Source organism: Microcaecilia unicolor, chromosome 4 (assembly GCF_901765095.1).
Source record: "Microcaecilia unicolor chromosome 4, aMicUni1.1, whole genome shotgun sequence".
NCBI lineage: Eukaryota > Metazoa > Chordata > Amphibia > Gymnophiona > Siphonopidae > Microcaecilia > Microcaecilia unicolor.
In genome coordinates this window covers 211,631,902-211,646,022 of record NC_044034.1, presented here as the reverse complement: position 1 = coordinate 211,646,022, position 14,121 = coordinate 211,631,902, and the positions used below count along the sequence as shown (strand labels likewise).

General features: G+C 46.9%; 1 protein-coding gene across 1 annotated transcript in view; it reads right to left on the bottom strand.

The window, feature by feature from the left end:
* B4GALNT4 (beta-1,4-N-acetyl-galactosaminyltransferase 4) overlaps positions 1-14,121 on the bottom strand; it is a 577,155-nt gene that overhangs the window by 84,110 nt on the left and 478,924 nt on the right. Inside the window, exon 16 of the mRNA XM_030202455.1 lies at positions 9,299-10,604. Within this exon, the coding sequence (XP_030058315.1) occupies positions 9,299-10,604 (1,306 nt within the window). The remainder of the gene's footprint in view (positions 1-9,298; positions 10,605-14,121) is intronic.

Below are 14,121 nucleotides of genomic sequence, written 5' to 3'. Positions count from 1 at the left end.
AACTTGTCTGTCTGCGTCCACCAGCTCAGCGCCTTGCGCACTGCTGGGTCCAAGGGAAGGCGCACAGCATAATCCTCCGACATCGGAGTCCAGCGCTGCAGCAGAGAGTGTTGTAGTGGTCTCATATGAGCCCTGGCCCAGGGCACTACTTCCATCGTGGCCGTCATAGAGCCCAACAGCTGCACATAGCCCAAGCCCGAAGAGGAGAGGCTACTAGGAACTGGTCCATCTGAGCCTGAAGCTTGACAATCCGATTGTCTGGCAGGAACACTCTGCCCACTTGGGTGTCGAATCGAACTCCCAGATACTCCAGGGACTGAGTTGGGCGCAGCTGGCTTTCCTCCCAGTTGATGATCCACCCCAGGGAGCTCAAAAGAGCAACCACCCGGTTCACAGCTTTGCCGCACTCTGCATAAGAGGGGGCTCGGATCAATCAGTCGTCCAGATAAGGATGGACTTGTACTCCTTCCTTCCTCAGGAAGGCCGCGATGACCACCATTACTTTGGAGAAGGTCCGCGGAGCAGTAGCCAACCCGAACGGGAGGGCTCTGAACTGGAAGTGTCGGCCCAGTACTGCAAAACGCAGAAAGCGTTGATGAGGAGGCCAGATGGGAATATGCAAGTACGCTTCCTTGATGTCCAAGGATGCCAGGAACTCTCCTGCCTTCACTGCCGCTATAACAGAGCGGAGGGTCTCCATGCGAAAGTGCCTGATTGACCCCTTGAGGTCGAGGATAGGCCGTACAGAACCTCCTTTCTTTGGTACCACAAAGTAAATGGAGTAACGTCCCTTGCCAAGCTGATTTTCTGGCACCGGAACGACCGCACCAGGCAGATCAGATTGTCCAAGGTCTGCTGCACTGCCACAGCTTGACCGGAGACTTGCAGGGAGAGAGTACAAACCCGTCTCTTAAGGGTCGGCAGAACTCTAGCTTGTAGCCGTCTCTGATGACTTCCAGCACTCAAGCGTCTGAAGTTATTGTGATCCACTCGCCCAGAAACAAGGACAGCCGTCCTCCAATCTGCACTGGGGCGTGGACCAAGGCCCCGTCATTGGGTACGAGACCCTAGGGGAGGACCGGAGGAAGCACCTCCGGGACGGCGGTCTCTGCGAAAGGAATGCTGCTTGGGGGAGAAGTTCCTCTTGAAGGAAGAGGGGGCAGAGGAGCCCGACCTGCCCGGGCGGTACCGACGGGCTTCCTGAAACCGTCCTCTGGAGGTACCGGGGCGAGCACTAGCCCGAGCCCTGACCTCTGGTAACCTCTTGCCCTTAGATGTGCCGAGATCGGTCACGATTTTGTCCAGCTCAACCCCAAAGAGCAGCTTGCCTTTAAAAGGCAATCTAGCCAGGCGGGATTTAGAGGCGTGGTCTGCAGACCTATGCTTCAGCCAAAGCCACCGCCGCGCAGAGATTGTCTGAGCCATGCCTTCAGCTGAGGCCCTCAAGACATCATACAGCAAGTCTGCCAAATAGGCTAAGCCCGATTCCAGGGCCGGCCAATCAGCCCTCAAGGAATGATCCGAGGGGGAAGCCCGCTGCACCATAGTCAGGCACGCCCTGGCCACATAGGAGCCGCAAACTGAGGCCTGCAAACTTAAAGCAGCCGCCTCAAAGGACGACCTTAAGGCCGCCTCCAATCTTCTGTCTTGGGCGTCCTATAGGGCCGTGCCACCTTCCACCGGCAACGCCGTTTTCTTAGTCACCGCAGTGATTAAAGAAACCACGGTAGGCCACAGATAGGCCTCACGTTCACTTTCAGGCAAAGGATAGAGGCGGGACATAGCCCTAACCACTTTAAGGCTCGCTTCCGGGACATCCCACTGAGCCGAAATTAAGGTGTGCATGGCATCATGCACGTGGAAGGTTCTATGCGGGCGCTTCGTCCACAGCATAATGGTAGAGCCAACAGGGGCTGAGGGAGAGACGTCCTCCGGAGAGGAAATCTTCAAAATGCCCATGGCCTGCATTAACAGGTTGGGCAAATCCTCTGAGCTAAAGAGCCGCGCTGCAGAGGGGCCATCCGCTCCATCCGAGCGGGGATCCGTCTCCTCCAAGGAATCCGCAAAGGACCGTTGGGAGAACTCAGATACGCTGCCCTCATCTACATCGGAGGAGACAAAGTCCTCCAAGGCCCGGGAATCAACCCGAGGGCGTTTACCTCCGGGGGCCTCAACCTCTTTACCAGACGAGGGAGCAGGGGCAGCGTTTTGCATAAGGAAGGCCTGATGCCGCAGCAAAACAAACTCGGGGGAGAAACCCCGCATACTGTGCACTTCCGCAGCCTGGGCTACAGCCCTAGACGCACCCTCAACCGGCGCTCGCAAGAGCGGGGGAGAGACATGCTGCGCATCCAAGATGGCGTCCGGCGCGACACTCCGCGAAGGAGCCGCGCGGGAAGAACGGCGCTTAACTTTAGCCGCTTTTGTGCCGTCGCCCAAATTAAGGGCGTTCATGGCATCAATGTCTCCCACCTCAAGGGCGGCCCAAGAAGAAGCCGTCCGAGCTGCGTGGCCGGCCAATATGGCGGAGGCGAGCCGCGGGGAATGGGCGTTTATGGCGGGAAAAACCGCCACACCGGAGGAAGGACCGGGACACTCATCGGTCACGAAACTGTCACCCAACAAGGGCGAATCAGACTTTAAGACCCCCGCATCCCCTCTAGAAGCGCACACGCGATCCGGGGAGCGACTCTTTGCGCCCTCGCCCTCCGACGCCATAGGCCACGTGGAGACCAATCGGGGAACCCCCTGCCCGCTATAAAAGGTAAAAATTACCTGCTGTCCGCTCCGAGCTGTAACGACCTGGTGTCCCAGTGAGTAGCTGCAATAAACGTTTAAATAAACGTCGAAATAAACACCTTTAAGGACGTTCAAAATTTTTTTTTTTTTTTAAACGGAGCCAGCGGGAGGGGGGAGAAAAGGAGGGACCTGGCGCCACCAGGTTTGCACTTGCTCAAGAAGAGCCCTCAACCCCAGGCACTCAACAAAACCTAAAAATTAGGCTTGGAGGCCTAGCCAGAGCTGCTGCTGTGTGTGACCACCACCTGCTGAGATAGAGAACATACTGGGGAGTTTCCGGCAGCACATGACCACATATAGGGAGGCAAAGTTTGCTCTCTATCTCCACCTGCTGGTAGATGGACACAACCCACCAGTCTATGGATTGATCAGCATGATGATATGGAAGAGATAATTAGTCGCCACATGAACTAGATGTACACTGTAGTACTGCTGTCATGGAGCTGGGTATGATATCTGAGGCTGGCATAGAGGCTGGAAAAAATATTTAAAAAATTTTTTTTTTAGGATGGGAGAGGGTTAGTGACCACTGGGGGAGTAAGGGGAGGTCATCCCCGATTCCCTCCGGTGGTCATCTGGTCATTTAGGGCACATTCTTGTGGCTTGGTCATAAGAAAAAAAGGACCAGGTAAAGTCGTCCTAGTGCTCGTCAGGGACGCCCTTCTTTTTTCCATTATCAGTTGAGGACGCCCATGTGTTAGGCACGCCCCAGTCCTGCCTTTGCTACGCCTCCGACATGCCCCCGGGAACTTTGGTCGTCCCCGCGACGGAAAGCAGTTGAGGACGCCCAAAATCGGCTTTCGATTATGCCGATTTGGGCGACCATGTGAGAAGGACGCCCATCTTGAGATTTGTGTTGAAAGATGGGCGCCCTTCTCTTTAGAAAATAAGCCTGGTAGTGGCAAAACAACTAACAGAATACATCCATAAATTCTCCATATTACACAAATCCCAATCAGGCTTCAGACTAAAACAGTGCTAATCACACTTCTGGCCAAATTCAAACATGAAACCTCAATAGGCAAAAACATTCTCCTATTCCAATTTGACATGTTGAGTGCATTTGACATGGTGGACCACCAAATTCTACTACGAATACTCGATAATTTAAGAATTGGAGGGAAGATACTCACATGGGTTAAGGGATTCCTGACCACTAGGTCTTACCAAGTAAAGTCAAATTCAGCAATCTCACCACCTTGGAAAACGGAATGTGGAGTTCCACATGGGCTCACCACTCTACCTATATTACTCAACCTAATGATGATCCCACTAGCCAGGTCCCTATCCAAACAAGGCTTCAATTCTTTCATATATGCTGACAATGTTACAATCTATATCTCTTTCAAAAATAACCCATTAGAAATCACCTCTGAAATCACAAACAGCATGAACATTATGGAATCATGGGCATCAGCCTTCAAGCTGAAACTAAACAGGAAAAAAATACACTGCCTCATACTCTCATCTCCGCACAATACTAAACATTTCACAACCATCAATGCCTTGGGCTCATCTCTCCCAATCACAGACAACCTGAAAATATTAGACATCACCACAGACCGTGAACTATCACTTGAAAACTAGGCTAAGGCCGCTACAAATAAAATGTTCCACATAATGTGGAAACTCAAACGCTTAAAACAATACTTCCCAAGAGATGTATTCCGCAATATGATCCAAACCATGGTTCTCGTCCATGTGGATTATTGCAATGGAATCTATGCAGGATGCAAAGATCAAATCTTGAAGAAATTACAAACAGCATAAAATACAGCAGCCAGACTCATTTTCGGGAAAACCCGATTCTCACGCTCGAAAGCCATGCGAAAAATACAGCAAAGAAAATGTTCCACTCAATGTGGAAACTCAAAAGAATAAAACCTTTCTTCCCAAGGGATATATTTCGTAGCCTGGTACAATCAATGGTACTATGCAACTTAGACTACTGTAATGCCATCTATGCCGGATGCAAAGAACAAATCATCAAGAAACTCCAAACTGCCCAAAACACAGCAGCCAGACTCATACTTGGAAAAACGAAATACGAAAGCGCCAAACCCTAAAGAGAAAAACTACACTGGTTGCCACTAAAAGAACGAATTGCGTTCAAAGTCTGCACCCTAGTCCACAAAATCGTGCATGGTGAAGCCCCGACCTATATGTCAGACCTCATAGACCTGCCAACTGGAAACACAAAAAGATCATCACGCACATTCTTAAATCTTTACTACCCCAGCTGCACAGGACTTAAATATAAATCCACATACGCAGCCAGCTTCTCTTATATAAGCACACAAATATGGAACGCGCTACCAAAGGCCATAAAAACAAAGCACGACCTAACAATCTTCCGAAAACTACTGAAAACCAACCTGTTCAAGAAGGCATACCAAAATGACCAATCCTAAACAAGAGATAATTAGTCGCCACATGAACTAGATGAAAACAAACTCTTTACATCAGATTATAACCTTCGATGTCACTCATAAAGTTACACAATACACACTACCACTTTAGCTGTTACGCTGGATCGAACTGTGTTTCTCATGCCGGACATGAACTTTCTATAATTGATTATATAACTTAGTTTATAACTCATTCAGGAACTTTTATATTTGATTATCTAACTGACTCTATAATTCATTCATGAACTTCAATGCAATACCTCTGTTTTCTATTGTACCATTTATCTGCTTTAATGGAATACAACCTGTAATTCTCCATCCAGAAATGGTGATCGCCATTACGGTGTAATGTAAGCCACATTGAGCCTGCAAATTGGTGGGAAAATGTAAGCTACAAATACAATAAATAAATAAATAAATCCCTTCTCCAAAAACTACATTGGTTACCGATCAAGACACTCATATCCTACAAGATATGTTCTCTGGCATACAGAATAATTTTCGGCCTATCACCGGGCTACATGATCAATCTAATAGACCTACCAATCCAGAACACAAATAAAACAGTGAGATCCTACCTAACCCTCCACTTCTCTAGATGTAAAGGCCTTAAATACAAATCAACATACACTTCCAGCTTCTCCTAAGTCTGCACCAAACTTTGGAACATTATTACCAAAAGACCGAAAACTCTTTAAAAATCTTCCGAAAACATTTAAAAACCCACTTTTCACAAAATTCATCTCCACTGAACCAACTTAACCACTCAGAATACCGAATTACAACACAAAAATATGACAATGAACAGAAACGGAACAAAGCATCTGTCACCCAATGCAACTCAAACACTCAACGTGCTTACCTGAAACAAACATAAACCCATAAACCTGTCATGATCAAGACATCTGCTAATCTCATGAGCTAAACAAAGTATAACCTAGTTCTATACAAACTGCTACAAATCTATTGTTCCTTATAAACTTTAACCTCGTTCTATATAATCTAACAATTTACTCCAGAATCATGTAAGCCACACTGAACCTACCAATAGGTGGGAAAATGTGGGATAAAATGCATAAATAAATTAACAAAGGTCTTTCTTTTATCCCTACTCCATCGTACACTTTTAATGATCGGGTGGACCTTTTCAAATTTGTTAGGAAATTGAAAATTATTGACTAATTTTCAAAGAATACAGCTAGTAATATAGGTATGTCCATTGTCAAGAGCGATAGCAAGTGGCAACCGCCTGATGTCACCCATCCCCTAATACAGACGTATGAAACATTTGTTCTTAATGACTTAATGAAATTAGAGGAAAACAGAAAGTGTAGAGTGTACTATAACATGTCAAAAGAAGAAAGAAATGCAATTAACACAAAATGTAATGATGAGAATATTGTCATTAAGCCAGCTGCTAAGGTGGGTGCACTTGTTTTTTATGAGTTGATACTAGGCTGTTCTGTTTGAGAAATATGTGAAACTGGTAAAAAAGGCCCGTTTCTCACACAAATGAAACGGGCACTAGCAAGGTTATCATGTAATGGCGATTATGTTTTTAAGGGAACTGTTAGGAGAAATGTTCTGTCATGATAAGTAATAATTGGGAAGGGTGTATAATGAGTAATATGCTCCAGGGGTATGAGATACGGATTATTTTATCTATGTTTTTTTTTGTTTTAATCTTTCTTTTTTTGTGATTTTTATTTATAGTATTTTTTAAAAGATAAAGAGTACACAGACTCCATCCATGTCCAGCATTTCTCCTCTCTTCCCTCCCCTCCATCCATGTACATCTCCTTCCTGACTTCCCTCCCCTCCATCCATCCATGTCCAGCAACTCTCCATTCTCCCCTGCCCTCTCCTCCATCCACCCATATCCAGCAAATTTTCTCTCTCCCCTGCCCCCTCCATTCATCCATCCATGTTCAGCAATTCTCCTCTCTCCCCTCCATACATCCATGTCCAGCAACTCTCCATTCTCCCCTGCCCTCTCCTCCATCCATCCATATCCAGCAACTCTCCATTCTCCCCTGCCCTCTCCTCCATCCATCCAATTCCAGCAAATTTGCTCTCTCCCCTGCCCCCTCCATCCATCCATGTCCAGCAATTCTCCTCTCTCCCCTGCCCTCCCCTCCTGTCCTGCGATCTCTTCTCTCCCCTTGCCCTTCCCTCCTCTCCTGTCCAGCAATCTCTTCTCCCCCTGCCCTCCTCTCCAATTCCAGCCATCTCTTCTCTCCCCCTGCGCTCCCATCCATGTCCAGCGATTCTCCCTGCCCTTCCTCAGCTCTCTGACAGCCCTCCTCTCTGTTCCTCCCCCCCCCCCCCCCCCCCGCTTTTAACCCTTTTACTTTCAGGCGCAGCAAAGAGGACAACACAGCATCTCCCTTCCCTCACACAGTGTCCTGCGCTCGCGGAAACAGGAAATGCATCATCACAGAAGGCGGGACACTGTGTGAGGGAAGGGAGAAGCGAGCCCGCTGTGTTGACCTCTTCACTGCTGTCGCTGCACCTGAAAGTAAAAGGGTTAAACACGTGCAAGGGGGGGAGGAACAGAGAGGAGGGCTGTCGATCGGGAGCTGAGGGCGGGAAGGAGCGAAGGGACTGTCCGAGAGCTGCCTGGCTGCAGCGCCAGGTAGCCCTGCGTTTGGGGGGGGGGGGCAGCAGCCAGGGGAAGGTCACGGTAGCCTCTTATACTGGGCACCTATGACTGTCCTCCCATCCCATCCATGTCCATCAATTCTCCTCTGCCCTGCCCTCCCCTTCCCCCCTCCCTCCCCTCGATGTCCCACGATTCTCTCCTCCTGACATCATCTCGCCTCCAGTGTTCCCGTCCCCCTCATTGTTCCACCCTCTGACATCATTACGCTTTGACGCGAGGGCGGGGCAATGAGTGGGAATGGATATTACGAACCCAGGCATCCAGACGTAGAATGCTGGAGGTGCAAATTATTATATAGGATATGTGAAATAATTTGCATTTAGATCAAGTTCTATTGATGTTTGTTCTGGAATCTTTTATGATTATGTGAGCCACATGGAACTGTGTAGGTCACTGGGGAATAGAAGCCCTTTATGTAATTTTATGTATTAACAGTTTCTTGGTCCTGATGTAGCCCTGCAAAGGGTGAAACACAGCCTATGTCAGGCATCTGGTTCTTTTATCTATTGTAGTGAACAAAATCCTTTTAAATGTAAGATTTTCTTCTGATCTGCTGCTTTGCCACCTCCCTAGTATATGCGCAAGTGTGAATACACAAAAGGACTAATTTTTTTTCTCACTCTAGCAAGAGAAGTACTGTCAGGTGATGGTTGTTGGTTTTGTTGCTGCCATACCAAAGAAGCATGGCATTTCTATGGATTTCACCGATTAACTCTATTAATTCAGAAGTGGGTAACTGACTGAGGCACTGGACAGAGCACTGGTCAACTGATGTAAGACCACTGTATCCTGTTTACATTTCCTCTCTTTGGGGCTCTTTTTACTAAAGGGCGGTAAAGCTACCGCGCAGGAAAACAGCACTACCGCCGGGCGTGCCCAACGGTAGTTCTGTTTTAGGCACACTTTTGCAAAGGCGTTATTTTCAAAGCACTTAGACTTACAAAGCTCCATAGGTTACTATGGAACTTTGTAAGTCTAAGTGCTTTGAAAATGAGCCCCTCTGTTACCCGCACCCAGCAAATAAATTTTATTTTCTAGCACAGGGTCGTGCCCAGCGGTAACAGGCAGCATACGGCCATTGCTGTGCCGCCTGATTACTGCATGAATAGTGCGTGAGCCTTAACTGCCTTCTAAATAGGAGGCAGTAAGGGCTCAGGCAGTACATGGCCATCGCCAATGTTTTTATTAGCACATGGCCATTTACTACCTTCACTGAAAAAAAAAGGTTCTCTACAGCCATGGTAAAAAGTGGCCTCAGTGCGCGGCAAATCTAAGGGCCCACACTACCATGGGCCACTTTTTATCACAGCTTAGTAAACGGGTCCCTTTGTTTTACCTAGGGGTTAGTAAAACAAGCACTTGGATCATTAAGTCGCAATTACACATCTAGGAAAAAGAAATATCAAATAAAAAAAGAAACCTTTTTTACCCCCCATTTTTCTCATTGAGTTTCTCCATGTACTGTGCAACTACATCCACAGCTTCACTCTCACTGAGCTGTAGGTTCCCTGACACATTGCACCTCAGGTCATTCCAGTCAGAGCGCAGCAGTTCAAAATCCACTGAGCTGACACTGAAGGTCCTTTGCCAGTTGATGGAGTCCTCCAGCCAGTTTTGGCGCAGCTCGGTGTCCTCATAACTGTAATCAGACAGCTCCTCCGCCACCACCTTTGCTTGGCCCTCCTCTTCTTCCTGCTGGGATTCAGTGACCTCTGACATCTTCAAGAAAGAGGTCACTTGCATTCCCTCTGAGAGAGCAATCTCAGATGAATTGTAGTCAAGTGGGATCTTCACCTGTGGAGTAGTTGACAGCTCTGGAACTTCCTTACTCAAAGGGTCAGTTCTTGATGTCAGTATATTGGTGTGCGATCTTTTTCCCCTTTGTCCCGGTTCTATGGGCTCAAGAGATCGATTCCGCATTCTACGGCCCCCTCTCTCTATTGCTGCGCTCTTGTGCTTCAATGCAGCTTTCTCCCTGGATGCACTGCTGATTAGCCAGGATGCCCTGGTGTTGCCAACATCATAAATATTAGTAATTTTTAACTTATCAGAGAGGGGTGGATGGCGTGCAGGAAATTTGGAGCTCTGGTGTGTCCTTCTCAGTTGTTTTGGATAGAGAAACATTCCAGGAAACATGGCTTCTTGTTTCTGCACCTTTTTCCTTCCTGGCTGGAGTCGAGTCACGTAAACTTTATTCTGCAACTTTTTAGTTTCCTTCCCAGACTTCTTTTCCCCTTTTGGCACGGCTGATTTGTTTGAGGCTTGCTTCATCTTGTTGATAAAGATAGGGATGGAGATATGAGGTTGGAGGTTTAAGGAGGTGCTTCGGTTATGTTTGGTCACTGATGTCATTCCCTTTTGATTCTGATTTTCTTGGTCTTTTGAAATCCAAGACAAGGACCGGCTATGTACAATGGTCACTTGCTGATTGAAATCTGCATTTTCATCACCACGAAGACTTTCAGATGTTGCCATGGAGATCTCTCCTGGATTATATGTCTCCTTGGTTACCTGCTGCCTTTCAAAAGTGTTATCAATTAACTGTCTGTGTTTACGATGGAAGACATAGTCAACCACATCATCCGCATAACCCTTTCCATCAAGAAGTTCCTCTTTCTCATGTGTTCTAGTAAAAACATGCTGGTTTGGGAGGAAAGGGGAACTTTTTTCTTTCCCTAGAGGTGGACTTTCTGATGGGCCAGGGCTGTCTGCAATGTCCTCCTCTTCTAGAAAATCTGCAATTACAAGTAAATGTGTTATTTTTCTCAGTAATAATTTAAGCATTCTTGAAAGAAGCAATTTTTAAAAGCAATTTCCATGTGTAAAGAACAGTGCTTTTTTTGTGCCGGTACGCAATGGTACGGCGCACCGGCATCTTTTTTTTGCCCTGCACTTCCTCTCAGTCCCCCAGGGGCGTGGTGTGCTGGAGACGCAGGGCCGGTCCGACACGGTAAGCAAGGTAAGCATGGCAGGGGTGCCAATCTCTGGAGGGCGCCGCCGCGCCATGCTTACCACCACTTATCTGCCCGTCCTGGCGCCCTCTTCTCCCCCCAAGGATCCTTTTTCTTTTATTTTAAATTTACCTAACCTCCGTCCGAGTCCGACCGCATGGGCAGCAGCGTCACTGAAAGCGCTCCCCTCCCGAGTCCCGACGTCTCTAGCAGAAGCTTCCTTATTCGTTCATTCTCAGTGTCCCGCCCTTGAGGGGAGAAGAGGGCGCCAGGGCGGGCAGGCAGGCAGGCAGTTGGGCATGGAAGCGGGAGGGCAAGGGAGAGAGGACCACCTGGATATGGATGGCAGGGCTCAGGGAGAGAAGGGAATTGTTGGATAGGGATGAATGGAGGGGGCAGGGGACAGAGGAGCATGGATGGGAGGGCAGAGCTCAGGGAGAGAGGGCAATTGCTTTATAGGGATGAATGGAGGGGGCAGGGGACAGAGGAGCATGGATGGGCATGGATGGGAGGGCAGGGCTCAGGGAGAGAGGGGAATTGCTGGATAGGAATGAATGGAGGGGGCAGGGGACAGATGGGCATGGATGGTTATGGATGGGAGGGCAGGGCTCAGGGAGAGAGGAGAAATTGCTGGACATAGAGGGGAGAGAAGAGAGATGAAGGAGATGAAATGAGGGAAAAGGAAGAGAGGAGAAAAACTGCACATGGATGGAGAAAATAGGAAGAAGCTGGATCCACTGTCTGCGGAGGACCCAGCTTATACTTAGAGCAAGAAATAAAGAAGAAAGGAGGAAAGTAAAGAAATAAATGGAAAGCAAGCCCTGGAAACGGAGTTAAGAGGACAGATAGCAGCAGCAGAATCAGATACTCGGCCAGCATGATCAGAAAAACAAAGTCACCAGATAACAAAGGTAGAAAAAAATCATTTTATTTTCATTTTAGTGTTTGAAATATGTCCAATTTGAGAACTTACATCTGCTGTCTTATTTTGCACTGGGTATACTGGAGCTGTAACAGCTTATAGAAATTATTTATAATAAAAAAAATCACGTTATTTTGTTCTCCTATACTAGTATAATATTTTCAATGATGTCTGTTTATATGCGCCATAGCTGGTATAAGGGGTGTGGCTAATGCAGGTGTGGCTATCATAGGGGTGGAGCCATATGTGGTGACCCCGCCCATAATGAGTACCGGCACCTTTTTTTCTACAAAAGAATCACTGGTAAAGAATGTTTCACATGTAAAAATGGCTAGTAAATAATGCATGGTTAAATATATATGTACAATATACGTGTACAAGAGCATACAACTATACAGCTGAAGGGACTTCTAAGTAATCTTCTTGTATAGTGTGTTAAAGCAAATTATTACTTCCCAAAAATAGGAGGAAGAAAACCTCAGAAATCTCTGCCTATACACCACTTATAGAGCTTAGGTCCATGTTTACTAAGGTGCGCTAGCATTTTTAGCGTGCGCTAATGCTAGAGACACTCATATATTCCTATGGGTGTCTCTAGTGTTAGCATGCACTAAAAATGTTAGTGCGCTTACAGCGTGGCTTAGTAAACAGTGCCACGTCAGGCGTAATCAACGCCGTGTCAAATCATTGGTCATAAAAAAACCTCCTGATGTTGACTTTTTATTTTTATCATGCACACCATAACCTTATCCTTCTATATTGTCAATTTTTAAAAACCAAGAAGCAAGCACTTAATATAGATGCACCCTTCCGACGAGGATCTCCGTTTCACTTTACAAACGTTTCCTCAGGGGATCCAACTTTAAGGTGCTCCCATAATTATTTTCACAACAACATGCTTGCTCTTGTGTACTTTTGGTGGTGTTCTCATTCAAGCTGCTGTCTTCTGAATAATGGTGTGGTTTTTGCTTTTTTTGCAAATGGACTATATAGAAGGATAAGGTTATGGTGTGCACAACAAAAATAAGAAGGCTTTTTATGACCAATGATTTGATACTGAGTCGATTACGCCTGACACTAAGCCCTATAAATGGAGTCTAGGCAGAGACTTTTGAGGTCTTTTTCCTCCTATTTTTGGGAAGTAATAATTTGCTTTAAAACATTATACAAGAAGATTGATTAGAAGTCCCTTCAGCTATATAGTTGTGCATTCGTAGTGGATTTTGCTGAAGGATTTTTTCGCTTTCTTGTTTAACTCTTGCCAACAAGAGCACACTTATGCAATGCAGGCACAGGCATCCCCAAGGGCAACATTTGTGTGGAATTAGGGTGAAGTTGCAAAGTAAGCATGAACATTATAAAAAAATATCTGTGTACATGCATAGTGCATGCATATAAATGCAACTGCCTCACAGTAGGTGTATATTTGTGTAGGAGCATTTGTGCACTATTTTGGATAGTTCTGAGAGTCTATTATACAAAGGCACATAGGTGACTGCATTGCCTTTATAAAACAGACATAAACCAGGCACACTTTGCGGAATTTTTATATGCATCTTTTAATAAAATTACTCCCACATAAGTAGAAGTAGGTTCCTTCATCCCTCTGATTCCGCCTTCCTTCCCCAGATTCCTCTCCCCCCTCCTTCTCCTTCCCCCCTGAATTCAGTAAGGCCCAGAGCAGCCCCCCCTCCCCTGTAGGCCCCTTGGCCTACCGTTTCTATCCCCAGAGACAGTGGCGGTCCTACCATTAGGCCAACTGAAGCGAGGGCCTCAGACGGCACTCTCCCCTTTCCTCCTCAACCCTCTTCCTACATTTATCTTATTTTTTTCTTTTCCAAAGAGCGGCAGCGATTCCCATAGGCTGCCCTGCCGCCGGCACCAGTCTCTTCTGCCTACTGAAACCTGCCACTTTGCGTAACTTCCTGTTTCCTCAGAGGTGGGAAGCAGTAGAGAGAAGAGGCCGGTGCTGGCTGCACCATGGCAGGGCAGCCTATGGGGAGCTTTTTGGAAAAGTATAAAATAAGGTAAACACAGGAAAAAAAGGTTGAGGAGGGAAGGGAGGAGATGCCAGACCGGACAGGGGTGGCGGCGGCATCTCATCTCTGCCTTGCGCTGCCCCTGCCCAGTGATATTGGTGAGGGGGGGGGGGGTCATATGGACAGGAGTGATGCTCACTTGCTCCTGCCTATCACAGTTCCTTCATCAAAATGGCCACTGTGACTTATACTAGAATTTTATAACAGCATCATGGTGCCAAAATGCCGCTATAGAATTACCATCATAATTTTTTACTGAGATTTTAAAAACCAACTGGACATATAAACAATTTTGCATTTATGTAAACTATTGACATCCACCCACACAATTGTTGAACTT